The 27,016-nt window shown below is 42.7% G+C and overlaps 2 protein-coding genes across 8 annotated transcripts in view; one reads left to right on the top strand and one right to left on the bottom strand.

Annotated features, from left to right (window-relative positions):
* Positions 1–3,264, top strand: part of HADH (hydroxyacyl-CoA dehydrogenase) — a 41,017-nt gene extending 37,753 nt beyond the window's left edge. For all 3 annotated transcript variants that reach the window (XM_008576846.1, XM_008576837.1, XM_008576852.1), the window contains 2 exons: positions 1,363–1,479; positions 2,379–3,264. In XM_008576846.1, coding sequence (XP_008575068.1) covers positions 1,363–1,479; positions 2,379–2,497 — 236 coding nt within the window. In that variant the 3' untranslated portion in view covers positions 2,498–3,264. The remainder of the gene's footprint in view (positions 1–1,362; positions 1,480–2,378) is intronic.
* Positions 3,265–11,542: 8,278 nt separating this feature from the next.
* LEF1 (lymphoid enhancer-binding factor 1) overlaps positions 11,543–27,016 on the bottom strand; it is a 115,963-nt gene continuing 100,489 nt past the window's right edge. For 2 of the 5 annotated variants that reach the window (XM_008576820.1, XM_008576827.1), the window contains exon 11: positions 11,543–12,762. Coding sequence is in view for 2 of the 5 variants with exons in the window: in XM_008576811.1 (XP_008575033.1) it covers positions 12,683–12,762 (80 nt within the window). In the remaining 3 variants the exon portion in view is untranslated. The remainder of the gene's footprint in view (positions 12,763–27,016) is intronic. The other 3 variants (XM_008576805.1, XM_008576811.1, XM_008576797.1) reach the window with 3 other exon arrangements.

The following is a 27,016-nucleotide window of genomic DNA, read 5'->3' as shown; positions in this document are numbered from 1 at the left end:
TCCTGCCTCTGCACATGCCGCTCTCTCTGCCCAGGATGCCCTGCCCTGCCCACTGTTCTCTTGAGAGTCCCCTCACCCTTTAGGACCCAGGCCTCGGGGCGGTTTTGGTGGCAGCCTGAGCAGATCTCCTCTATCTTTGCTCACACAGAGGTGTGTAAATCTTCGTGAATCATCAGCACTTGTTATGTTGAGATTTTTGGCTTATGTATCTGAGTCCTTCCATGACATCATAAGTAGCTTGATAGTCTCACTCTATGTCTCTGTTGCCTGCTACTTAATAGACATGAATAAAAGTTGAATGATGAATTGAGGAATGAATGAGCCTGCCTGACAAGGCTAATTAATATGATTATTTTTGCTTTCTTGTGGCCTCATACTCAAACCATGATTTCTCAGGAGCCACTAATCTGGATTAATGTAGTAACAATAATTTCACCCATAAAAATAATCAAGTGGCATTTTAATCACCTTAAACTGCCTTGAAATCCTTTGGCATTACTTAGTACTTCACATACTTTTTAAAAATATAGTCTTTATAGATATGTAAGTAGTTCTTGCTCCTTGTGCCTAAACATCTGAAATTTTTAGGTATGAAATCTTCTCTGAGCGTTTTAACATTTTTTCTCCTTTTGTTTAGCTTTGGTATGATTGATTGCTTCTTTATGCTTTGGAACAAAATTCTAAATAGTTTCTGATTTCAGAGAAAGGGAAGAGGTTGTTCTCTGGAAAGGCCTGTTGTGGCTCAAGAACAACACATTAAGGGTAAAATTCCAAGGGAAAAGCATATTGAACCTTGTGTTAGTCTACTCTATACACTTTAAAACATGCATGACAATTCTAAATCAGGTTTGGGCTTTTCTTTAAACAATTATCTTGACTAAAGGACTTGTGTGAATGTGATTCCAGAGGAATACTCATTCCTTGTAAAAACAAGAAAGCTGGAAAAGGAAAATACGTGTACAACATATACAAAAACAGAGAGCTTAGTTCTTTTCTTTTTTAAAAAAGCCCATTCGTAAATCAAAAATATGCTCTATCTTTAAATGATATTTTAGTAAATGATTCCAGAGTTGGAATTCCCAGTCCATTAGAAAGTAACTAATGTTTCCTGGCCCTGAGGCCTTATCACTCCACAAACAAGGCAGCAGTGCTCTAGAATTCACCTCACATGGTACAGTAGCTTTGAATATCTTGTGACCTATGTGGCATGTATCTCTCAGAAAAAAATCTTACGCGAGCCATAAATACTGACTCTAGACATTTTTTGAATGTGCAAGTATATAAAATTTTAGGAATTCTGGGACTGACCCCATGATAGGGAGATTATGGGAAGGATGGCTCAGTCCTGCCTTTTTTCCTTAGGTGATGCATCCAAGGAAGACATTGACATTGCCATGAAGCTGGGAGCTGGCTACCCCATGGGCCCATTTGAGCTTCTTGATTATGTTGGGCTGGATACTACGAAGTTCATCATGGATGGTAGGAATTGGAATTCTTTATTGTCTGTCTTTAATTGAGTTGAGTCTCTCTAAAATATGAATTGTGGTGCCTGTTTAAAACAGAAATTATAAGGAGTCTTAGCAAAGACCATCCAAAGTCCTGCCTCACCAGGTTAAGAATTCATTCTAACAGATGGCAGGAGAAGGCAGAGTGTGGCTGCCCGGTGTCCCTTAACGGGTAACTTTTTTTTTTAGCTTTTCATTTTGAAATAATTATGGTTTCACAAGAAGCTGCAAATAAAGCTAGTTTCCCACAATGGTTATGTAAAACAATATCAAAGCCAGGAAATTAACATTATTACACTTGTATCATTTTATCTCTAGTTGATTTTTATGACCTCCATTACAGTGAAGATTCACAGCCATTTATGTATTCATTTTAATGTAGTGGCTTTGAAGGCAGGGTAAAAATAATTATTAAAACTGGACTACTGAAGTTGAATGTAGCTTACTACTCCCAAGTTTCACAGAAAATACGTATGTATTTGGGAGGATGAGGAGGGGTCTAGTTGAAGTATGAAATTTTGAGTTTTATGAGGATGCAAAATACCAGTAATAGGAATTCAGATTTTTAACATGTATTCTGAAAGCTAACTGTGCCACCGAGGAGTCCAACCAGCAAATTAATGGGCTCTGTCAGTGTTCTTGGGCCTTTGGCCTTAGTGACTTGCAGGAAGAGAATGGATAAACAGGAGGGCCGTAAGAGAGCCAGGTTTTGAGCAGCACTGGCAGGTGGCAGATGTGGCTGGACCAGCGCAGCCTTCCTCGTTCCCCTCCCGTGGAGGCCTGAGTGGGTACCATGCCAGCGTAGGGGCCCTCCTCCCCAGGCTGTGCCTCCAGACTTGCACTTTGTCCTAAGCCCTTTTCCCTTCTCAATAGGGTGGCACGAAATGGATCCAAACAACCCCCTGTTTCAGCCCGTCCCATCCATGAATAAGCTGGTAGCAGAGAAGAAGTTTGGCAAAAAGACTGGAGAAGGATTTTACAAACACAAATGATGCTCAGCTTTTCCGGCTCCAGGAAGAACCCCGTGAGCATGTACCAGCCAGCGCCTGAGTGCCCGCGGGAATGCTCCTTGGTCAGCCATTCCCTCCCAGAGCACAGTCGGTTCGATATGTATTTTGATTGTAATGTATCTGAAGCAATTATGTACACTAGTTACAGTAATAACAGATTCCTTCATTGAGAATTAATTCCCTTTTTTTTTAGTCTCTTCATTTCTGTGTATTTTCTGAAAAGCTTTACACCCTTGGTGCCTTGGAGTAAGCATTTCTTTTGAATCTTGTTATTTTTGTAAAGAGTTGCCTGAATTCATTCACTCATAAAGGGGAAGCACTTCCTCCGAGAGTGAGAGTGTGCAGTGTTCATCGTTACTTCGAGGGAGAGTCATGAGCCATTTGCACGCGTGCGGTGTGTCTGTGACATGCTGCAGCGGGCAGCACCTAAATCTTGCCTTTACAAGAACATTTTGCTACCTGTAGCTTCAGGCCTTCCGCTGCATTCTGACATGAGCTGTTAGGTCTTTATTCAACTCATCATCAAGATGCTGCTGTGGATTGGTGGGAATGTCTCTGTGCTTGGATTGCAGGTTGAGGCCTACTTTCATGGTCATTCAGATACACAAATCTTAATTACTGTCTGTCTCTTTCTAATTTCTTTTTTGTGAGAAATATGTGTTGAAAACTGCCTATAAATTGACTCTGATGAAGTGCAGTCTTTTAATCTGTGAAATCTTGAAATAAAAATGTATAATTTAAAATTGTAATATGTTTAAATGATTACAAAAGTAAAAAGTTGATAATTTAGGCAGAAGCTGTTGCCCATCTTTTCTGGCCTATTATTTTTTAAAGTGGCAGTGATGGGGAAGGAATGGCAGGAGAAGGCATTTGTGTAAAACCTGCCTGCGCTGTCACTTCCAGATTCCTTAGCAGTGTAGTGGTAATACAGGCACAGAGAATGATTTTTAGGTATCATCTGTTTCTTCTTTGTCAACAAAGTGAAACAGTGTAACATAAGCTTCTTTTAGTCATTGGCTTGAGAAAGTATCTTCCAACACAGAATTTTGGAATTGGAAAAACATAAGAAACGCTGAGGTCCTGTGGCCTCATTAGCAGAGAGCTTAAATGATGTGCCCGAGGTTGCCAGATATTTTGTAGCACAGCCTGGATTGGAACTAGTTTTTGATGATAAAATTAAATACAAAATAGCAAATTTGTAAATCTCAAATCTGGACTTTCAGACAGGACTGTCCCCAAAATGGGTGGGTGTCTGTTATCCTGGGTCATAGTTCTAATGGTTGTGAGATTTTTTTCTTCATTTCATGATCGATAAAAGGGAGCTTATTAATTTTTTAAAATTTGAATCTATTGCATAGTGAGAAAATAAGTAAATACATGTATTTCTACCACATACAGAACCTGGTTTGGGAAGCTCTAAGGCAATACCTAACTGACAAAAGGAAGTGCCTGTGAACCACCCCCATTTCCATCGCCAAGGGTCACCCTTGTGGGCTGACAGCTCCCTGCCTACTCTCCAGCTGGCTCTTGACCTTTCACATGAGCCTTGGGCATAGGAAGGGCCTTCACTTCCTCCCTCTCTGACCAGAGTCCATAGAGCACTTGGGCCCTTGTCCTGGAAGTGGCGATTTGGAACATTCTTCTCTTAAGCCTGGGAGGTGGGGAGCGGCTTTCTCTTCCCGCGCACCACGTGTCTGCGTTCTCAGGTGAGCACAGCCACTTCCCACGGAGATCTCTGTGGGGGGAGGAAGGTCTCATCAGTCAGGTCCTCTGCGTCCAAGTATGGGCCAGCTGCTGCTGCTTGCTGCGGTCTGAGGCCGAAACCTGAGCCTTCAGAGGAGCCGCGGGTGCCTGGCGTTTCCCTCCACTGTGTTTGGCAACACTGGACAGGGAGGGTGAGCCCCGGCAGTGCTGCCGGCTCCGGCTCTGCTGCTGCAGCTTCTCACCGCCCAAGCTTGCCTCCAACGGCAGCCATGAATCTTTCGCTGCATTCGAAATCAACTACCAGGGTTTAGGGCAAGAGGATACGTTATTGTTTCCTCTCTCTTCTACTTCCCCTTAGTGGTATTTAGTGAAAATTCGAGATTAAAATGAGAACCATAATTTCTGAAATGACTTGTTGAAAAAGACAAAGTTAGGCTCTGAATGTAGCCATCAACTAGACTTCAGTCGTGTTCAGTAAATGGTGTTCTCTGAGGCATAGTTGTAATGCTTACGAAGATGTCTTTGTAAAATAAAAATCATGGCCCTTTAATGTCCGTAAGATTCTAATAACAGTTTCTCAGGGGAAAATGGTTGGCTAACTTCTGTTGACATCAATTGTAAGGTATAGTTCCAGTTTAGGAACTGTTAAGAGGCACAGCGTGGAGGTAAGGTGGGAACCAAGTCTTGAAACTGAGAAACTTTGTTCTAAAAATCTGGTGTTACAAAATGATGCTCCACTGAGTTCTGGCAAGTAGTAAGTTTTACAGACACCCGTTTGAGATTTAGCCACTCATCACTGGAGAGGGTAGAACCAATACGTTAGTTATGGCTTATACAACAACCTACGCTAATTATGCATTCTCTCCTTGTGAGTTATTATAGTTCACACACTGAAAACAAGCTTTTTTCTTGTCCCACCTTGATTTTAATCCCCTTAACATTTCAACCTAGCTAACTGATTAAGTGTACCAAAAATGTAAGGTGTGGCTATAATTTTATGGGACTAATTTTCTTGTAAACAGGCATTGATGCTACATAAATAGTAATCCAAAAAATGCTTCAAACAATGGAATTACTGCTGTACTTTCAAGACTGTACTTGGAAAGAACTGATTTGGTTGTGTAAATTCTATTTTTTAAATTGGTCTCAACGTTTTATAATCATGGTTTTTAATGTTGATTTTAGCAGTTTTTTCTTAGCTACCATTTTGAAATGATAAAATTAACTCCTGAAAGAACCTAGTCTTTGATACTAATACTACTCAATATTTTATTTAAAATCACCAGCTATAGCTGCTTCAGGATTAATTAGTATAACTAATTAATACCATGGACATTGAAATTAAACAGCCTTGGGTTCTAGTTCTCAGCTCCACTCTCTTTACCTTTGTAACCTAGAGAAGTTGTTTTTTTGATATATCTGGTAAATGGGCATAATGATATCCCATAGGGTTACTGAGAATCAAATGGATATCAAGTGTTGAGTGCTCTGCTTAGAATACATTGGCCAATTGTGAAGGAAGCCACAGTAACCTGAAGGTTTACAGATAGCCCTGAACATCTGACACGTGGGCAAAGTGGGCTGAAGATTGGGAACAGGCCTGAGTCTTTTATGAGTATTAGAAGTTAAGCTGTTGGGCCACCTGGGTAAAAAGACCAGTGCTGGAGCGCCTGCTTCATCCCCACAGCTACTCTGGAAGGTCTTTCTGAGCCTTCCGAGAGGTGCTTGTCAGAGCTAATAAGGAAGGGGTAGCACTCAAGGAAATGGTCCAGTGGGCTAGAAGGGGTGGCTGTCACTCAGGTAAGTATGTACGAGCAGTAAACTGGATGAGTTCAGAGCCCAGAAAAAAAGCAACCATAGGAGAGAAGTTCCCAAGATTCTCTGCACATGTGGTAATTAGAGAAGTGGTGGTGTCTGAGCAGGAGAAAAACTATACTTCATCCTATCGTAATGTGATGTAGTTTAAAATGATATTAGGTGAGCTTCAAAAGATTTCTTCAGCGCAAAATTGTGGTAATGAGTCCCCACCAGGTCTGTTAGTTACTTCAGACAAGGGAGCATAGCAGGATCGCCCCTTTAAGGTTGAAACAAATTCAAGGTGCTCTTGATTCATCGTCAAGGAGAAGGTACCATAACTGACTTAAACCTTGGTTCGTCAGGGTAGAGCCCCTTTGCATGACAGAGTGGTGATGCAGGCCTTCATGATGCCCAGAAGTGTGTCTGAGTGTGCGTCCCCAAGCCTCAGCAAGACACCTCATCCTCATTTCTGTAGTTGTACTCTTGATCAGGCAAGCAGGTATTAGAAGGGACCACCTGCTGCAGTAAGAACTCTGCCTCCTGCTTAAAGGGATGCCATAAACTCTCCTCGTAAACAGCCACCTGACTCAGAAATACCAGGTTAGAAGACAGGAAATGGGAAGCCTCCAAAACCAGCAGTGGGGGAAGAAGACATTTTCGAAACTGAGTTTTCTTTTTTTTGAGACCGGCCGCACCGCGCTCAGCCAGTGAGCACAGTGAGCGCACCGGCGATCCCTATATAGGACCCGAACCTGCGGCGGGAGCGCTGCTGCGCTCCCAGCGCCGCACTCTCCCAAGTGCGCCGAGTGCGCCGTGGGCTCGGCCCGAAACTGAGTTTTCTACTTGGGGGAGTTTGGATGATCAAACCTAAATGCATCATTCCAATGCCGAGTGCAGGTTTTGGCATCTGCTTCTGGGAAGACAGTTTTCCAGAGCCCCTTATCCTGAATATTAAAGCTGTAGGGCAAGGTGATAGTACAGAGCAATCTTTCCCACCAGCACATCAATGTGCAGTAGGACCAAGAAGGCAGAGTGGAAAAGCCATTGTCTAACCCCGAAGTCTACACAGCAGGTGGAGACTTTAGATTGTACATTCATGAACATGCTGGTCTAAGAGTGAACAGTGCACAGGGATGCTTAGAACCAGCTATCCTTTCAGCACTTGGTCTCGGTGGATTCTGCCAATAACTGGAAGACGCTGTCATGAATCATAGGCCCAAGGTAAGGTATTAATACTTATATCTGGATTTCTGTTGTCCTTTTCTCTGTGTGTGTGTGTGTGTGTGTGTGTGTGTGTGTGTGTGTGTGCGCGCGCGCGTGCGCACGTGTGTGCATGCTGGGGCTTGTCTTTTGCTAAGAGGGAGAACTAATTTATGGCATCCCTTTATTAAAATCACAGCCAATCCCAAATGCTGGAAGAGGACAGCACAGCCTGTTCATGTGCTTTGCAATTTGCCGTTTCCACCTCTCCCCAGCGAACCACAGCCTCCTTGGGACTCTGCACCCTGGAGTCCCTGATCACAACTTGGAATCTCCTAGCCCGACTGGCTGAAGATGTCATCATCCAGTCTGAGGGTCCTGTTCTAGGGAGTAAAGGCTGAGGGAGTGAACAGGTGATCATTCTAAACAAGGGTGAGGAAGAAAGTTGCAGGGTCTCCTTCGGGCTGAAAGCGCTGGAAAGCAGGATGGCTTTTGTACAGGTTGCCTGGATGGGTTTGTGCTCTGTACAACTAGGCGCTGAGGAAAGAACAGCCCCAGTTAACTGGAACCTGAGAAGGGAAACAGGCATAGCCTGTGCCAGATGCCAGCATGTGCAAAGAGGTGAGATTGTGCCCAGGGCACCTCTGGGCTCTGGTGAGCCCTGCAGTGGGCATGGGCAGCCCTTGCTTTGTGAGGTTCGAAGGGCGTAACCAGAACCGGGTGTGGAGGGCAGGCCGCACAGTAAAACTATTGTCTCTTTCTCCACATGGGCAGTGGGTATCCAGACTAACTGAAAGGACCTACAACAACCACTGGCCAATTTGTGAGTCTCCCTTTTACTTTGGTTGCTTCATACATTTTCCTGATGGAAGAAAGTATCATTACAGCACAGAACACATTTCAGCAACTGTGCTCAAATTTTGAGACAAATTAAAGATGGAGAAAATGACCAATCTGCTATTGTACTGTGACTACAAAGGGAAACAAGATGATGTGTGATTACGTCTACTATTTGTATGCAGTGTTCTTATTCCATCTAGCAAATATTTTCTACCAATTTCTCCCACATATTTAATGCAGATTAAAAATTTAATTAATTTAGGTGGTTAACATCTCAAGCTATTATAGATTAAGGAAAATATTTAATGAACACATCAATGTAGATGACCCAATAAAATCCAGACTCTGTCCCTTTTGTATAAATATTACCTTGATCTAGAGTCCAAAACAGATTGGTTAATCCTGGTTACCAACTGCTTCCCTGGGCAGAAGAAAAATGCTCGTATGTTCTGTGGCTATAGACAATACAAAAACAAGATATTTTTTACACTAGACAAAAAAGCATGTTTTCTAACAAGTTCTAAAACAACTCAAGGGGAAACTCATTTATTAGTCATTTTCTATCTGCCAGGCATCTCTCCCACTTAACACTCACCATACCTTTGCAGAGGTCTGTGATACGTAGCCCACGAGGAAGTGTGCTCAGAGGGGTTTAGTGTGAGTGCCCAAAAGTGCTCGCGCTAGACTTCGTCCAGCTCTGTGTGACACCAAGCCTGTGCTTTCCCCCATTTTGCCACCTCCTTTCTAATGTAAGAACCTGTATTTTAAAGTCCAAATTACCATTCAGGGAAAAGGATGCTCGTACATTATAACAAATGTACTGTGAACAAGCTGAGAGAAAATAAAAACATTTGTCAAGTGTACAATCATTTGCCCACTGGTATGTTCTCAGTAAAAATGTATTGAATGAGTGCCTCAATTATTTTTTTTAATACCAGTTTACTGTGATCTACAACAGTTGATGATAAATGTTATTAGCATTGTTTCTTCAATAAAAGCAAGTAAACAGTTGGTTTGCACTGTAATTCTCAAATTTTACTATAATTTATTAATTTTTTATTACCTAACATGTATATAGCTTCAATTTAGGTTCATGCTAATAATGTTTATTTTAAATAGCTGCTCTTTGTACACACATTCCTCTCCCATTCCAGAGCCACTGCTAACTACAGAGTAAGATAATGGTTTTCCCATTAGAAGGTTGTAGAAGTTAAGAATAGCAACTTCCAGAATGGTAACCACTAAAGGATAGTCAAGAAAACCAATAATCTTATTTTTTCCACATTACACCTATAAAAGTGGCATTTAGAATCACATCCTTCTATTACTATTAAGATGATTAACTGCAGTCAAATTTTACAGTTTCTATTTAAAAATAAATTTTCATGTGTGTGTATCCTTAGAAGTTAGGTTTCACAGGGCAGCTTTTAAAATCCCCCAGGCTTCCACGTATGGAAGATAACATCCTGTGGCAGAGTAGTAAATGTAATTTGTTAAACAACGACTGTGGCCTGTGGAACTTGTCTCTCTTTTCTGTCAGAAGTATACATTACTCTCACTTTAATTTTTTTAAAAGGAAAGCCACACAGACATCTTGTTATTGCTCATAAGCCCTTTATGAAAGGTTTCCATATTGTTGGAGGCTTAGACCAAACTATACATGAAAAAATGATTGTACTCAGGACAATCATTACTTATCAGTCCATGTACTTGGTCATGAAACAGTTGAAAGGCCCCTCCCAGCCCAACAGGTAGTTGCCAGCAAACCTAGCAACCAAACACACTAAAACTGGGAGGAAAACACCCCTTCGTAAGGGCCAGCATGCCGGCTGTGACCTCAGAGAAGTCTCGGCTCCCAGAAGGAAGGCTGACCCATCCTCCTCTACTTGGCACAGTTCAGCTCTGAGTTTGCTGCAGGGAAGGCAGCCAAATCATTCTGAGATCAAACAGAAGCAGCAGCCGGAGGAGTGAACCTCTCTCCACAGACACGGCCTTTGGTCCCTATCTCTGGTGGGACCGCTGATCCCTTCACCACAACTGCTGCCTGCAGAAAGCAGGATTTTGTCAGAATGGGCCAGGAATGAGCGCTGTACAGTGACATCAAAGTTATTTGGGAAAAAATATTACAGAAGAAATATAGAAAACTAGGAGAGGACCAAGTTTGTGGAAAGAACTAGCTAAAGGTCCAAAAGGCCAATATTTTTCAACATTGTTAACTCATGTTTTCTGGGTCATAAAAATGTTGAGAAGAAAACAGCAAGGGAGAGAAGAGTTGAGTGGGCTTTGGCCAAGCCGTCAGTCTCAGGTTTATATCCTGCTGTCTGTTCCCCTGATGAATGGACTTTTATTAATCGCTTTCTGTCTAAGATCCAGAAGAGCCAATCAATGTGTTGCTACACTTTTTTTTTCTCCAGAAAGTAACATTTCAACGTCACCTCCTACCATATTTTGTTAGATTTTCTAGTTAACTCACAAAAAGATCATGAGCTTTAGACTGTTTTAACTATGTGATTCATACACATTAAGAAAACTCAGAAATAATTTTCAAATGAAGTTGTAGCCAGGAATGAATATGAAACCTTTATAATAAGTAAGTCCCCTAAACATACTTTTTTCCCCCTGGGTTCAAGTTTAGGACTAAATGAAGAGGAATTGGAGAGGTTCCAGAGGATAGTAATGAAAATGATTAAAGGACTGATGATGAAAGGTTCAAGGAATTGAGATTACTTAGCCTGGAGAAGAGAAATTCGAGGGGTGATTTAATGGTAACCTTCAAGTACAGTATGTGGAGGGTTATTACAAGTGTGGCGGCCAGCTGTTCCCCAGCTGTACTGAAGGCTGAAAAAGGGAAACAGAACTAGAATTTCAACAAGAGAGATTTAAGTTAGACCAGTGATGTCAAGGGTTCTCAAGCTAGCTCAAGGGATACAAAACCATTGTGGAAGACCATGAAATATTGATGTTTTAAACTTAAAATACATAGTTCTGCTAAATCAGATACCAACTTAGATACTAGTTGAAAAGTTTAAGGTAAAATTATGGAATACAAACTCAAGATTGAGAAAACGTTGACTAGGGTGATGAGTGAGGTTAAGACCTTCCTGGACCACTGGGACCCCATGATTTGGGGAGCTCAGTTTGAGAACCAATGAGCTATGAAGAGGAAATGAGCACAGCACCTGATGACAGAGGGCGTGGGACCTTGAGGTGCTCAGGAAGGCAGACGTACTCCCACCTGCATCCTGGTGACTCTCTTCTTTCCTTTTACCCTGCCTTGTATCTACACCTGGAAGATGCAGCAGCCAAGCCATACAAGTGCTTTTGAGGACTGCATTGACTAAGAGTCAGGTGCTGGCCTGTCCTCAACGGCTGCCCCAGCAGCACCCCTCTGACGTGGACTGCTCCTGCACACAAACCAGCTCTGGCTCGCCTGTGGATTTAGTTCATTACCAACTCTAGGTTATTAGGAACTTCACTCTTAATAAGATGACACTTTTATTTTTTTAATGTTTTATTACAAAGCTTCTTTTAAAAAATGCTCAGCATGTTAACTCAAACTGGAATGACAAACGTTAGATGACAGTTTCAGGCAAAGGCTGTGCCTTGCTATTTTAAAAAAAAAATGGGTACATCAATGCTCATTTTAACAACTGGCATAAAATCCCACTAATTGGCTAATAAAAACAGATACAAATACAGAACATTTAAAGTAATAACAATTCAAGTGCTGGGCTTTTTACAAGGGGGTGAGAAGGAAAGAAATGAAAATTCACTGCAAACCGGTTTTCTGAAACTATCTGTTAAGGTTTACCACTTTAAAAAAGAATTTTAAAAAAGCCAGAAGAAAAATAAAGTGGAAATGGGACTGCCAATTGCTACCAACAGAGTGGACTTGGCTATTACATTTATTTAGCTCTATTGAACACCTGACAAGGACGAAGAGGCCACAATTTGTTACAGGCAATTCACAGAGAAGCCACTTATCGGACAAGGTGTCTCTCAGAAAAAAGCTTCTTTTCATTTTGTTTTTACTTCAAACTTTTTCAGACCTTTGAATTTTATTTAAAAGCTCATAGCTAGCAAAATATACAAGAAAATTAGAACTAAAAAGTGTAAATTAAAAAAGAAAAATTCAAGTTTTAAACAAAAAAGCAAACATAAGATTGATGCTTTTGCACTGTTAAATAAAAGCTTTAGGAGAAAGGAAGAAAAAGGAAAATGAAGACAGACAAAGAGGGAACTCTTTCACGAATTCCTCCACTGGGATGCTGATGCATGTGCTGCTTGCTGGCTCCAGTTGTGCCTGGCAGGCAAATGGAGCCAAGTTACTGTCCTTGCCCAAAGGTTACAGGTGTGGATGCAAGATGCTCTGGAAGTGCACACAGAGATGGGGAGAAAAGCTGCTCAGTGGACCCAGGGCCTGCTAGCATTCTCATGTGCTTTTAAATTTCCTTTCTAAAAACCTTTTTTATGATTTCTCTTGGAACTTGGCTCTTGCAGTAGACGAAAAGGGGTTGGCAGTGATTGTCTTTATGGATCAGCGTCTCTAGCAGTGACCTCAAGGTAATGCTGGTGTCAATGCTCCTTTGGGGTCAGCTGGACAGGCCGTGGAGACAGTCTGGGTTTTCAACAAGCTTCCATCTCCAGAAGAGGTCCTGGGGTCGCTGCCTTGGCTTTGCACGTTGGGAATGAGCTTCGTTTTCCACCTCAAGAAGGAACAAATGAAATGCTGTTAATATGAATTTGCCATAGGCCTTTAAAAGACTACAACCTCTATTTCACACGGCACATGTTTTAAGACCTCTGCATTTAATGAATCCATTTTGTTGATTTGGTGATGGGTAAAATGGACTGCCCTATAGTAGCCCCAAATCCTCAGAATATGTTAGAGTAAGTATAATGTACTGATATTTTTCCTTTGGTTCCATGTATATGGATGCACAGAGTTATGATGTGAAATGTATTTAACATGTTGGGAAGTGGTTAAAACAAAACAAACAAAAACATGTTTGAAAAATACCAGGAGAAAATGACCAAACATGAATTGGAAAGGTGAGCAATAGCCAGATCTGGGAAAGATTTGTCATTCTAAAGTGTTTGGTGTTTTCAGTCCACTGAGGGGAGCCATTGCATGATTCTACACAGGACTGGAACATATTCAAATTATCCAGTGCACCTCCAGCTCCCACAATGACAAGCCCCAACACGACGAGGATGTGCTCTGCCCACTCATAGCCACAGTCCGAGGGACATTAGCCTCTCCCTGTGACTTAAGACTTTACAGTTCTCAAGATTTTTTTCCTTCATAGCAACTAGGATCTCTAACGTTAGCCTTGCCATGTACACTCAGCAAGTATTTTAAAGTAATCGTTCCTAGATATTGGTGATGATAATGATTTCAAAAAGGAAAACACCAAATCCCAAAAGCTTTGGATATGAGATTTAAAAAAGTAATTAGAAATAAAATATAATGTTGAAGCAAGATGAGACAACAGCAAGAGGAACGTAAAAACACTAATAAGTTCAGATCCTTCACTCCAGAGAGCACTGCCTCTGCTGCTTTGAACTTGGGAGAGGCTGCTTTCCTCTGGTGGCAGAGATGCCGGAAGCACCTTCTTTACCACGATCCCTCAGCAGCCTCTGATGCTTCCCAACTGTTTGTGCTGTGATTGTGGTATCCTTGTTACAAACAGAAGTTTCCTTTAAAAAATTAATTCTAAATAATAGTGGATTCCTTTATGCTTTTGAGTTAGTGTAAAGAGAAATAAAAGGAAGCTTTGACATAGTGTAATGATGAAAACAAAAACTCTGAATGTCAGGTTACAGAGCATTAAGTACTTTTCACAGAAGGACAGTGATCTACAGAATGGGGCTTGTGGGTCCCTGCCCCAAAGGCTATTGTGGGGAGTGGCTTGGCTCATACATTTAAGGTGCCTACAAAGCGCGTGGTGCACAGCGAGCCCTGTGAGCACGTTCACTAGTGTTATTGCAATTACTGCCAGTGCTGTCCCTAAGATAACTAATCTGAATTGTGAAGAAACTACTTGAGTATCTGGAAGGCTACTGAAAAAACAAACCAACAAACAAAAACAAAATGGGAGGAAACTACACAGAATATTTTCAACTGAGGAGGTCGTCAATGACAACTTCAATTCCTGTTCTCCAGCAAAATTAACTTCTCCCTGTTTTAACAGGAAAACATAAAGTGCAGCATTGTGATCTTTTAATTTAACAGGGGTGCCGACCCTTAACACAGGAGGATCAAAGAGCTATGAAGTGCCTGTCTAAGAAGAAAGGAACAGAGTGGAGCCTGGGATGGCTGGCAGGGCACCCCACAGATTCCTATTCACACTGTACTTTTGTATCACAGATTTTCAAAGGTTTGGTCCAGGTTGCTCTTCCTGGGAAGGTTTTCCTCTCAGCCTAATATGAAAATATTCAGCTTCCTGATGAGGCATGGCCTTTAAGTCCTGGGCTAGCAGCTTGCGACAAGTGCTGTCATTCAGAATTGACTGGCCACTGGCAGCCAGGAGTGTCTGCTGAGGGAGACGTCCCTCTGCTGGAGTCCGTCCCCACCCCCAGGTATAGGTGAACTCTGAAGTTGTGAGATGCAGACAACTTCCATGGCCCTGCTGTGGTCCCCATTCTCAGCAGGGCCGGACACCTTCCAGCATGCAGTGCCCCGCACTGCAGCTCAATCGGGGTCTTCCTTTCCCCTTCCTCACCTCACCTAACAGTGCCTTCTCCTCTCCCCCCCCTGAGCTGAGCACAGTGATGACATAATTATCAACACAAACATGGCTGCTCAGAGATGGCCACTGACCTCAAGGACAATATGTAACTTGCCTGGAAAGAATCTCTACATCTCCTAATAAAGTCATTTCTTTCTACAGTCTCACATTTTCTCACTCGTTATTTATTCTTCCATAGTGTTACCTTGTAAATCCTCTTGAAAACCTGACTTCAGAGATCCTATGTACAGCTGCCTACCGAAAAGCAACTCGTCCCCTCAGAATGCTTTCCTAATAGTGTAAGTAGTGTTTAAAAGGTTGGCGAAGAAACTCCCTTGCTATCACATAACGTAGCTTGTCCCTGATTGCTCTCTTAAAACACAGCGTCATCGACAGGGTGGAACAATTCTTACCTCCAAACAGGAGAAATGGGGGCCTTACAGCATTGCTTTACAGACACAAAACAGGTCAAATCAAGATTCTTTTCAAGAAACCACAGGCATGAGGCTCTGGAGACTGGAGACTTCCCACATCTAAGCCTTCACTGGGGGGCTGTGGCTGAAGCTGGGCCAGGGCTGGCGAGCCCCAGCACAGCACAACCCACCAGTGAAGCCTGTGTAATCAAAGCCAGCAATCACTGCTCTCCGCTGCGGCTCGGCTTCAGAGGGAGGCAGCAAGTCCCATCCTACAGACGGTAAGGTGTGGGCTCCCTCTGACAGTAGCCACCACGTGGGCCATTTATACAGTGGATTTGAAGGCAGCACAGGTTACCCCCCCCCGCCACTCATCCAACCCATACAAATCCCTGATGTTCTCCCAGACCAAACTCCAACCTTGACAACATATCCCGCTAACCAAAGAGAACCAGGAACCCAAATGGGCAGAGGCACTAATTAAGAGCTGAAGCAGTAAAGACGAACCTGAAGATTTCAAGAGTGGACCTATTTCTGAAAGATAAACAGAACTGACCCTGAGCCACGGGGGCTTCACAGTCCTTGGTTCAAAAGAAATGAAGGGAAAGGGGGAAACTCCTTCTCTGTAAGCTCAAGCATGAAATCCTACCAGGGGCTAAGAGCTTCCCAGCCCATATCTGTGGGGCTCTGCAGCCCAGCCCCCAGCCCCAGGCTGTCCTCTGGTAGGAGGGGCCTAGAAAACAAGGCCATTAGTGAACCCTGAGGTGGAGGGGAGAAGGGCCAGCCCTCTCAGCCTGCCACCAAGACTCACCGGGTCAGCACAAGGTGTTCAGGCCGAGCAGGGGCAGCTAAGCTGGTGTGTAGGAACAAAATGTATCCCACCCCCCACCAATATCATGTACTATCACTTCCTTGTTTGGAATTGGCAAGGAACCAAAAAATATAAGTTGGAATATAAGACTCTTTCTCCTCCTCGTATCCGACTCCCAAATGCTACTAGCAAAGAGCAGGAATGCTTAAAATGCTTTTAGTTATGACAAAGTTTGAGGAGAGAATATTAGACATTAGTTTTGTAAGAGGTAAACAGAGACATAGACTTTAATTGCAAAAATTGCCTTATAGCAGCACTCCACCTACCTCATGCCAATTGCCTAAGTTTTTCTGCCTTGGGGGAAACTGACAAGGAGCCTATTACTTTTGGGTGTGAATTTTCTGCTGCACAATGTCATGTGTGTACAAAGGAAGAGAAGTACAGGCTTGTAGAGCAGACAGCGAGCATGACAGAGCTAGTCTGACCCTGTCTTTCTGGTGGAGGAGACTGAGGCATATGGTCATAAAATGTTTGGCCCGAGGTGATCCCTAGAGGGTGGCAGTGCTGGGCCTGTCCTCAGGCCTTCTGCTTTGTCTGTGAGAAGCTGCTGAGGGGAAGGAAAAAAATCAATGTCCTCTGAGAGCTGACGCGTTGGCACTAGGATATGGACTTTCCACATATGATTTCATGAAACCACCTTGACAACTCTGCACAGTGCCACCCAGGTACACATAAGGAAATCAAAGCTGTGGGAGGTTAAACAACTTGCCACCAATAGGTGGCAGAATTAGGTTTTATGCTCTAGACACATGCTCTGGCCACCACATCTTGGAGCTAACTTATCAGTCATTTTCTTCCTCTCTCCTTCTGACCCTTCATCCGTCAGTTTGTCCATCACCAGGTGATAACACCCTTATCCTGATAGAGGGGTCTACATCTAAAACACTGCACCCATCCCAACATACCAGCTCTGTATGAAACCAGGCAAAGAGAACTAAATGTATAAACTAACTTTGAAATTTAAATCTCCTCCAAGATTGAAAATATAACCTACAAAAGCCAGCTTCAGCTCTTTGGCAGTAAACATTACGCAGTATTTGAGAAAAAGGAAAAGCGAAAATGTGTGGTTAGGAAGGTTAACAGTGAGTTTTGTTTCTGCAGCTGAATCAGTCCTTAGTCCCAGCATTCAAGACTAGTCAGTCTCCAACCACAAAGCTCTAGAGCAAAAGGATTCCCAGAAGCTGGAGGAGGGTGGAAGGGGGTCGTTAGCTCTGTCCTTGGCTTCAGTTTATACCAAGGCAAGGGTGACTGAATCTTTGCAGCTTCTTCCCCTGTGGTTACTCAAAGTGAATTATGATCAGTGAAAGCAGACTTTGGCAATGCCAGGATGACTCTGAAACAGGCCTTCAACTATTAGCAAACTACTCCAGGGCAACTTTTGGTTTCTATCTACAGTATTGGTTTCTGTTCCTTAGCCACCCAGTCCTTCATGTCCCTCTGCAAGCACACATCACACTGGCAGCCTGGGCCTCCCAGTGCCAGTCAGACCCACGAGATCCTTCCTACTGAAGGAAACAGTGGAGAAAAGTTCTTGAAGGTAGTACTGTGTAAGAGAGCCAGAGCCTCAAAAGTGTATTTTAGTTCTGTAAACTGAAGTGCTTCAGGAGGACGATAACTAGGTAGACCCACCTCACCTTCCCCCTCCAAATTCTTTATCTAATCCACACTTCTTTCCATTTAATAGAAGTTCTCCCACACTAAAGATGCTAATTTCACCTTCTAAAAATGGGGTGGCAGAATCAGTGCACACTTTTGTCTTTTTTTTTTTCTTTTCAAACCAGGTATTGCTCTGGTTATGCCTGCGTTTGCATAGGTTACGCCTGTGGCAGCGCGTCTGGTTAAGTAAGTGTCTGCGGGTTAAGAGCATTAGCTCTGGGGACAGGCAGTCCTGTGCTGGGTTTGAATCCCGGCTCCCTCAGGCCCTCAGGAAAGTTACTGGAATGCTCATAAAGTGCATAGAGGGGACGGGAGGAGACATGTGTGACAAGCTGGGTGAGTGCCTGGCACTCTGAAAGGGCACAGTGACTGCAGTCACTGAGGGCATCAGACATGGAGTTAAAGGCAATCTGCCAACCCAGCACTGCTGCCACCAGCCACATGACCCCAGACAAGTTACTGATGTTTTCTCATCCCACAAGCAGGGCTGAGATCTACCCCTGACAGGGCTGCCACAGGAATGGGGGAAGGTACCGCATGCAGAGGCATCTGTCAGAGAACCTGGGATGTGACCTGTGGTCCCCGAATGTCAGTCCCATTGCTGCTGTTCCAACATGACAGGACATGCTTGGGGTAGCAAGCAAGACATACTATTTACAGAACTTCTGACTGAAAATTAACACAACTAGAATATTCTGCCAAATACTTAAAATATCTCTTTTGAAACAAAATGTCTCCAAAAACACAATGCTGAGAAAAAGGCCCCTCTTGGGCAGCAAAAACAATGTCTAATATATTCATAGGGAATGTACCTAAAATTTTAGAAAATTTCAGGCTAGATATGAATTACAATGTAAGCAAAAAAGTGAGCAGTATTGTTCAACTGAAATGCTTTAAATTGTTCTCTCCTTCTGTCAAAAAGTTACTTTCTCAAACTCACAGCTGTCAGCAGGACCACCTCACTATCTGGCCTTAGTTACCTGGCAGCTTCAGTATGGAGAACATGGCTGAGGAAAAAGAAGTTTTTTAAAAAGCCTCAAGGTATCAAAGTAATGTCATGAAATTTATGCAAGAAATTTTTACCCTTCCTTATAAGAGTACCCTGGGGCCAGCCCGGTGGCGCACTGCTCCCAAGTGCGCCGCTTGGGAGCGTGGTAGCGCTCCCGCCGAGGGTTCGGATCCCACATACAGACCGGTTCCTGCTCACTGGCTGAGCGAGGTGTGGGTGCAGCGCCGAGGGTTGCGATCCCGTTGCCGGTCCCGGTCCAGTACGGGCGCGACACTGAGGGTTGCGATCCGTTGCCGGACACGAAAAAAGACAAAAAGGAAAAAAAAAAAAAAAGAGTACCCTGTATACTCCAACCTCAATTTATGTATTATTTAATTAAACTTCATTTTCTGGTTCCTAAATCCACACAGCAGGTTAGAAAGAACATATTACTGTGGAGAAGAGGTACAGTCCCAAACAGTTAAGAAAGACACAAAAAATTATCCTAAAAAGCAATTTTTAAAAATTCCACATTTTTTTTGGATCATTCAGAATAGTGGCAAACCACTGTATTCCTTGTTAGCATATACCATATGCTATATTATCTGCAATGTAGAATAATGCAATGAGGTACTAAGAAATACTTAAATTAACTTCCATGCACCCTGCTGAAGAAGATAGGGTTGCATTCAAAAGCATTTTTTAAACTTACATGTTTTGATACTTAATGAGGTAAACCTACAGTTCTCTGGGAAACTCCATTATCCAGAATGACCCATTTTCACACAGTTCCAGATAGCTTAGTGAGAAAAATGTCCTATTAAACAAAATTTGTCCAAAATAATTATTTTTTATTCTATTAATTATTCTAGTACATTGATCTTAATTCAATTTCATGGGCTATTATGAATGATACTAAATATTATGTATCCTAAGAGGGTTTTAATGAGCCTCATGTACTTCTCTCCCTCTATTATTTTTTTAATGGCACCTGATAAACCTTGCTAGCTGAGGGTTTATTTTCCTATTTCTTATTCCCAAGGCAACTGAAACACAATTTTAGCTCTATTGATCACTAAGGGGAGAAAAGAGAATTGATGGACAGGATACTGCAAGAACAGTAAAAAATTTAAAAGATTTCACTGTATGTATGAACCTCTCCTAGTCTCCTCACTAATGCACAGTTGTAGATAAAACCACCCGTGTCTGTAACCTAACAGACCCCAATTATCAGCTTATGTGTGAGCTGTATGACACCTGTTGGGCGGCCACCCAGCTCCCCTCCCGATGATTCCCACTTGCACACACCCAAGGTTAGAGCAGCAAGCCCTGACAGCCATTCTGTACAATGTAACCTTCTCCTCTGGCCACAGTTGATTGTAGACTGGGGTAGAAGTTTGACCCAAGCTGGGCTAACCAGAGTTCCTTCTGTAGAATTTGAAACACTCATCCTCTCTTTGGGAGACTGACACTTATGTAACGACACATAAGCTTGGGAGTTCCAGACATGTGGTTCAAAGAACTGAGGAAGTCAATCAGCAGCGGAGAGAAGGAAGTGACTTTGGGGGAAGGGCAGATGTAAGAGGCAGGAAAAGTGTCTGGACAGCTTTCTAAAGCCATGTTCCAGCACTCTTCTTGACCCAACTGCACTATTGTCCTTTGGTTCCACAAGATGCTCCTGTATCCTTAAAATACATTTCCCCTTCCTCCTTAAGATAGCATGAGTTGTTTCTTGTACTTGTGGTCCAAAGGCTCTCACCATGAGTACACCCAAGTCATCCTGGAAAAATGGTCAGAACTTGAAAATCTGCAGTCCACACATAATTAATTCTCACCATGCTGTCATTGTGCTGCCATCTCTACTTAAAACAATGTGACCAAGACTGACCTTACCTGTCAGTTGTCTGGATTTTCTAAAAGACACTAGTGAAGTGTCACTGCCTGGTGAATTCCCTACAAGTTTTCCACTAATCTGTGACAGGTGTTGCAGGGATTTGTGGATACGAGCATAATAATAATAAGGGAAATTATTATAAGGGAACCTGGCTGGGCCATCACCTTGGACTGGAAGGTACCGTGTGGGAGCCTTTCTGGGCCATGAAGATCCCAAACTCCTAGGCAGAGTGAACCAGGAATCCCAGGCAAATGACAGGCTGGCGGGTGCATCCAGACGACCTAACCACTTGCGAAAAATGGCTGGCAAAAGGTCGCCCACTGGGCTGGGCCTCCATTCAGAGGACCACCGTAGGCTGAGCATCAGACAGCACTCAGGAGGGTGCGACCTGGGCTCAATGGGAGCTGCGTGGCCATGAGCAGCCCCTGCTGCTGTGTGATACCTGGTTCTCCCTAGTGGACACCACCATCCTGAGGCTAAGGCTCCCTTCCCAAGAGTTCTTAGCCCCGAGGCTCTTCTGCTGATGTGGTAACAATTCCAGGTCACATGCTTTCACTTTTTTCACTTTCTAGTTATCAAAGCCTTAAGTTTTACTTTGAGACTTTGAGGCAAGCCTTAAATTTATCCAGCTGCTGCTAACTTCCTTTTAATTTTGTTATTTTTAAGAAAAAAAATTATTTTTAAGGAGCTTGGGTTTGTTTTCTAACTAAACATGCCAATCTAGAAGCAAAAAACCAGAGGCTTATTGATACTTAATGTGGGTGACGACATTTGCACTTGTAGAACAGAATTGAGAGCAAAGATGAGGCAAAAGTGCCAAATTTACCAGGGTGAGCTTCAAAAATTATAGGAAATAAACATTTTTGTCTACAAGACCACTGAAAATATTTAGAACACTCCCTGACTCTAAGAGGACAGGGCTAAATCTCAGGCTTCAGGCAAGGCTCCTGGCAGGCCCTCTGGGGACAGCTCCATCACCAGTGCTGATGAGGTCTCCATTCTCACTCTGCAATGGGTCAGCTCTGCAGAAAGGCTTCACAGGACTCAGGAGCCCGAAATTCCCGAACCATAAACACCTCACTGGGCTCTCAAACACCATCATCTAACGGAAAGCTAAAACAATTTTTTTAAAAAATGTAAATCTGAGCAGTGCACAACTAACTACTGCCTTCTACATTGCACTTAGCAGTACCTCTGTCACACATCTCCTGGCACCAGGAAAATAAAGGCTTAAGTTTTTATTTAGTAAAAAACGTAATTTAATTCTTCATTTAGTTTAGCAAATCTACAAGATAAATATTATACCAGAGCCAAAAACATACTGTGGGTGTCTGTGTGTGTCTATATCTATTTCTCTGTGTGTTTAACCAGAGGATTTTTCTACTTTCTAGAAATACCCTGTTTCTACTTTTAAACTAGCTCTTTGATGTTATATAATCAAAGGAAATACACTGAAATACCTAAAAATACCTTTTAAATCCATATAACTTTAAGCTGGTGGGCTTTTTGTATTTATTTTGCTAAGGTAAATATTAATAAGCCAATTTGGAAAGTTGTTTATTAATTAGTAAGCCCAGAGTGACAATTCTCTGTAGGAATTCAAAAATCCTAATTCTTTGCTTCTTTAATTCCTCATTAACCTTGATTAAGTCAGAAAGAAAGGGAAGTTCAGGATTTGACAATAATTGCTGCCTTCTGAGAAATTCTTGAGATGTTATATACTCCAAATCAAACATGTACCAAAACACTGGAAACTCACAGCAACTCAATCATTGCGCTGTCAAAACCCAAGAATTCCCTCACTAACCTGACAGCTGGAATATTATCTACTCTAAGAAGCCTTCCTTGATCTCACTCTGATTAACATACTTCTCGTTCTCTTTATTTTTATATAATGCACTGTATGCAACTCCTTCACAGCATAAAAGGTATTACTTTCTAATTACCCATTTATATGTCTGTATCTTTTTAAACTGGAAGCTCCTCCAGGAAGGCACAGGGCCTCATATGGCAAGTATCCCACTGCTTAATGCAGTTCTTGACCTGTAGGATTAATCCTCACTGGATATTTGCAGAGTAAATAAACAAACGATCAGGGTTTACAACACAGGCCTTCCAGCTGGACACAGGACAGTGTCTGCAGTCTCATTCCCTGAGGCCCTAGGCTTCCAGCATCCACACAAATGACACATCAGTTCAAAAGACTAAAAGGATGATTTTGGCTTCCTTGAAAGATCCCACAGCTGGGGGTTCACCTCCAACCTGGAGGAATGGCTTTTATGGACACCATTTCCAATTATCCTAAAAGTTCCACAGAGTTGAGACTGGGTTAACAGTAATTTCCTTGTTTCAACCTATTTCACCAGAGAGAATTTGTTTATAATGCACAAAAAGCAGCAACACACGGGGAGATGGAGACATGGAGGGGCACACAAATAACTGCTTCCCGGGCAGGTTTTTCCACCTCAGGCTGCCCAGGCAACTGTGAGGGAGCTTCCCACCAAAAATGCAAGCATAAGATGACCTAGGTGTCTTTTTAAGGAGCGGAAACAAGATTTTAGAGGGCTCTTTCTTCACTGAGAAGAGGCTTTTCCTTATTAGTGGGTATTTTCCTTAGAGTCCATCATACACACTTGTTCAGAGTAGTGAGAGTTTTCTAGCATCAGAACTATACACATGGAGGTCTGAGCTTGAAGATCTTTCTACTTTAGTAGGAATTTCCCTTAAAAACACAACATAGTGTTAAGTTTCACTCTGTACGTTAAGAGGAACAAACCCTGTCAAAAGTCTCTTCATGGGGAGTCATGGTCTCTTCCCTGCCAGGGTACCACGCTCCACGAGCTTCAGCTTAACTCGGCAACTCCCCTTCAGAATTGAAACCCAGTTGTGTGAGCTTTCACATCACACTCTTGGTAGAACTGGTTCTAATCCAATACTTTATCCGTCTGCGGCTTGTTTCTAAGGTGAAGTCAGCACCAGTGTCCCTGTGGTCTGGCAAACAAGGAGCCATACGATCACATCAGTGGAAATCAAACCCCAAACCAGTAGTGGCAAGGATTCTGCAGATCCCAGAACATGAGGCAGCCTTTCTGGGGAAGAGAAGGGTACACAGGAGATGGTCCGTCCAGGAACTGAAGAGCAACTATGTCGGAGACAAGTCATTTTCAAGGTCATACGGATGCTTTACAGCTACACAGAACCACTCAGGCAAGAACGATGACTACAAGTCAGTCTTTCTCATAACACTGGGAGGCAGTACAGACCACGCAAGAGCACAACAGACCAGGAAGCTGGACTCCAGCGATCTTAGAAAACACCGGGCACAGCCCTCTCCCTCACACCCAAGGAACCAGAGGTCCAGAGGCTTTAAATGACCCTGTCCCAGGCCCCTCAGTTTACCCGGGGGCTAATCGGGGGCCTCATTCCTACCCTGCACTGTTTCTGCAACACAGCACTGTTCCCCTTGTCTTTCATTTCTTTGCCACTGCTCAGTTCCAGAACAGAGTGCCCTCCATTTTTCAGATAACAACGGTTATTTCCAAGTGTCACCTCCTCTGAAGAGCCTTTCCTGACCATCCAACCTAAAGTAGACCCGTGAGTCACTGCCTGCTTTATTTTTTTATTACAGTACTTATATCTTCCTGTTTATCTTTTATCAACTACCCTCACAGCAATGTAATAAGCACCACAAGAGAAGAGACCTTCTTTGCCTCACCCAACACTGTATTTCTGGGTCTTACAACTCTACCTGGCATTTACTGGGTGCTCAATAAATGCTGAAGTCAGCTACTACACATATAAAATAGTTTCTAACTTCCTAAAGCAAAGAAATGGGTGGGGGATCAACAGGAAGAGTGTCATTCCCAATTTATTCAGATCTTTATGAATGCAAATATCATTTCCTCTCCGCTCTGTAATTCTTATCAAATGACTACCAGTTCTGCTCTCCCAAACAGGAGAGTGTGGCAGACACTAACTCCGAAGGCCACACAACTGATCCAGGAATGAAAGGGAAGAGTGACACCAGAGACTAAGTGAAGCCCAGCCAGCTAGAGCCTCCACCTGTGGCTGGGTGGCATGATGAGAATTTTAGGGCATGGAGGGAAACTGTTTTGTTTTGTATCGGATAGAAGGAAATCTTAACCTTTAGAAAAAATAAATAAGTGACAAGAAAGCACGATGATAGCTGTGACTTATTATAAAAGAGAGAGGTTTGGGATATGTTTTAGGACAAAAATAAACTCAGCCTCATCTTTTACATCTAAAATACTATATAACATTAATCATGAAGGACATCAACTTAAGTACCAAACTCTGAAGTATAGAAATACATTTCTGCATGATTTTCAACAGAAATAGTCAGCTTTAAAGATTTTTGTAGCAAAGGATGAAGCGAATCAACAAGTGTAGCCCTGGCATGCTGCACTTTTGAGGGCTTTCTGTTGAGAGGCAGGACAGGAAAGGCCTGCTGGCCATTCCTGAGTGTTCAGTAACTAAAAGGACAACGTTGTTTCAAAAAAGAAAAAAAGAGAAGAAAAAACCCAAAACACCAAAACATGTGCATAAGCTTTTGCTTAATTTACTTCTACTATGATGTCATGAGCTTCTAGGGGGCAGGAGCCGTGATTAAATCATTTCTATACTCATAATAACCAAGCCAGGTGACCAGCTCAGAAGAAGTCCTCGATTAATGGCCATTAAGTTAAATTAAATGTGGACATTGTCTGTGGTTATATTATTTTCCAGATGTGCTCTCTGGTTATATAAAAGGATGGTCCTTTCACCTGGAGAAAAGCCTGCCACTTAGTACTAGTTTAGAAGAGTTTTGATATCATAAAATTACAATGATGGGATTTTGAAAATCCTGGGGAATCTGAATAAAGATCAAGAAAGTTTCACAGAGGAGAGGGCAATTGACTTAGATCTCAGTAGGAGAAAGAAACACTTTCGAGCTCCAACTGTGTGCCAGAGGCCGGGCACATGTTACACATAAACAACTGTAGGAGGCAGGCATTGTTATTCCCATTTTATAGATGAGGAAAATGAGGATTTAAAAGCTAAAGTAGATTACGCAGGCAATCAGCTGATTTGGTACCAAAATCTCTGCTGGCTCCTGTGCAGAAGTTACTTGAAATTCCAGCACCAAAATTAAATTCTAAGAGTCATCTGGTTTAGCCAAGAACCAAACAACCTGCAGGCTAATGCTCCTCTTCTTCAGAAACACTGCACTGATCTACCCATTCCTCGGCAGAGGAAATGGGCTTTCCAAGCACAGGGACAACACGTGCAGCGCCCCCTCCTTGTGGGGAACTGCTAATAATCCTACCTGGACTGAGCACAGGACTCATATCGGATAGGGTGGAAGTGAGGAGAGGCAGGGAGCAAGAACCATCAAAGGTAAAACCGCGAGGGGAGGGGACAGGCAGATCCACACCAAGTGGCTTGTACTTTGTCCTCCAGGAGTGAAAAGTACTACCTGTTTCTAAGTAAGGAAGTGACACAATCAATTTGTGTTTTAGAAAATTCCTCTGGGAGCAAATGGAGGATGAACTGGTAGTAACAAAGTCCGTAGGTAGGAGAATTATCCACAGGCTATTCTAGGAATCAGATGGGAAGGAAGCCTGAGCCCCTGAACCAGGGCTGTGGCAGTGGTGAGCGGGAGGGGCAAGACTCAAGGCAGACCCCCAGGTGGAGCTGCAGGGCTTGGTCAAGTGCATCTCCTTCAGGAAAAACTGGTTGCCAGGAGAAGAAGAAGACACACCGTGAATTTCAAGCTTAACAAAGACCAAGCCTTAATTTACAAAGCCCGGTTCCCTGGGATGATGGTCACGAGGATAAAAATAAAAGAATCATAATAAAGTAAATATTACCTACAAATACTAGTATGTGCTATCTGGCAATAGTTACCAATAAAGAATCAAATAAGTGCTCATACCCTATTTTTAAATAACAAGAAAAATATAAAGCACACAAGTCTTTCTCACAGGAATAAATAAATTACTTTAAAATGTCTACATATTTCAATTGAGAAGAAGTCTCTAAGAGCAAAAACTTGGACTCTCGGGCTGGAGTGGTGCTCCTCACACCCGCCCCTGGGTTGCTGAGTAAGATGGCATTTTGCTTACTGTCTGCTGTTGTTGTTTGTTCTTTTTATAAGCAGGCAGATTTGCCACTGGTCTGTAAGAAGTGGTTGAGAAGAAAGAGTGAGGGGAAAGGGACTGGAGAAAAAATAAACAGGGCAAAGGGGATAGAAGTGAAAAGATAAAAGCACACTATATTGCAAATACATAGCCGGTATAAAAACCATCAGATTTTTTTAAAGCACTAAGTTGACTCTGGTGGAGTTTTCCTCTTTAAGGAACAATGTTGAATGAAATCAATATGAGCAAGAAGATTCACAAGCAAGT

Source organism: Galeopterus variegatus, unplaced genomic scaffold, assembly GCF_000696425.1.
Source record: "Galeopterus variegatus unplaced genomic scaffold, G_variegatus-3.0.2 Scaffold63, whole genome shotgun sequence".
Lineage (NCBI taxonomy): Eukaryota > Metazoa > Chordata > Mammalia > Dermoptera > Cynocephalidae > Galeopterus > Galeopterus variegatus.
The sequence above is the reverse complement of the archived record's forward strand: the minus strand, read 5'-3'. Positions and strand labels throughout refer to the sequence as shown.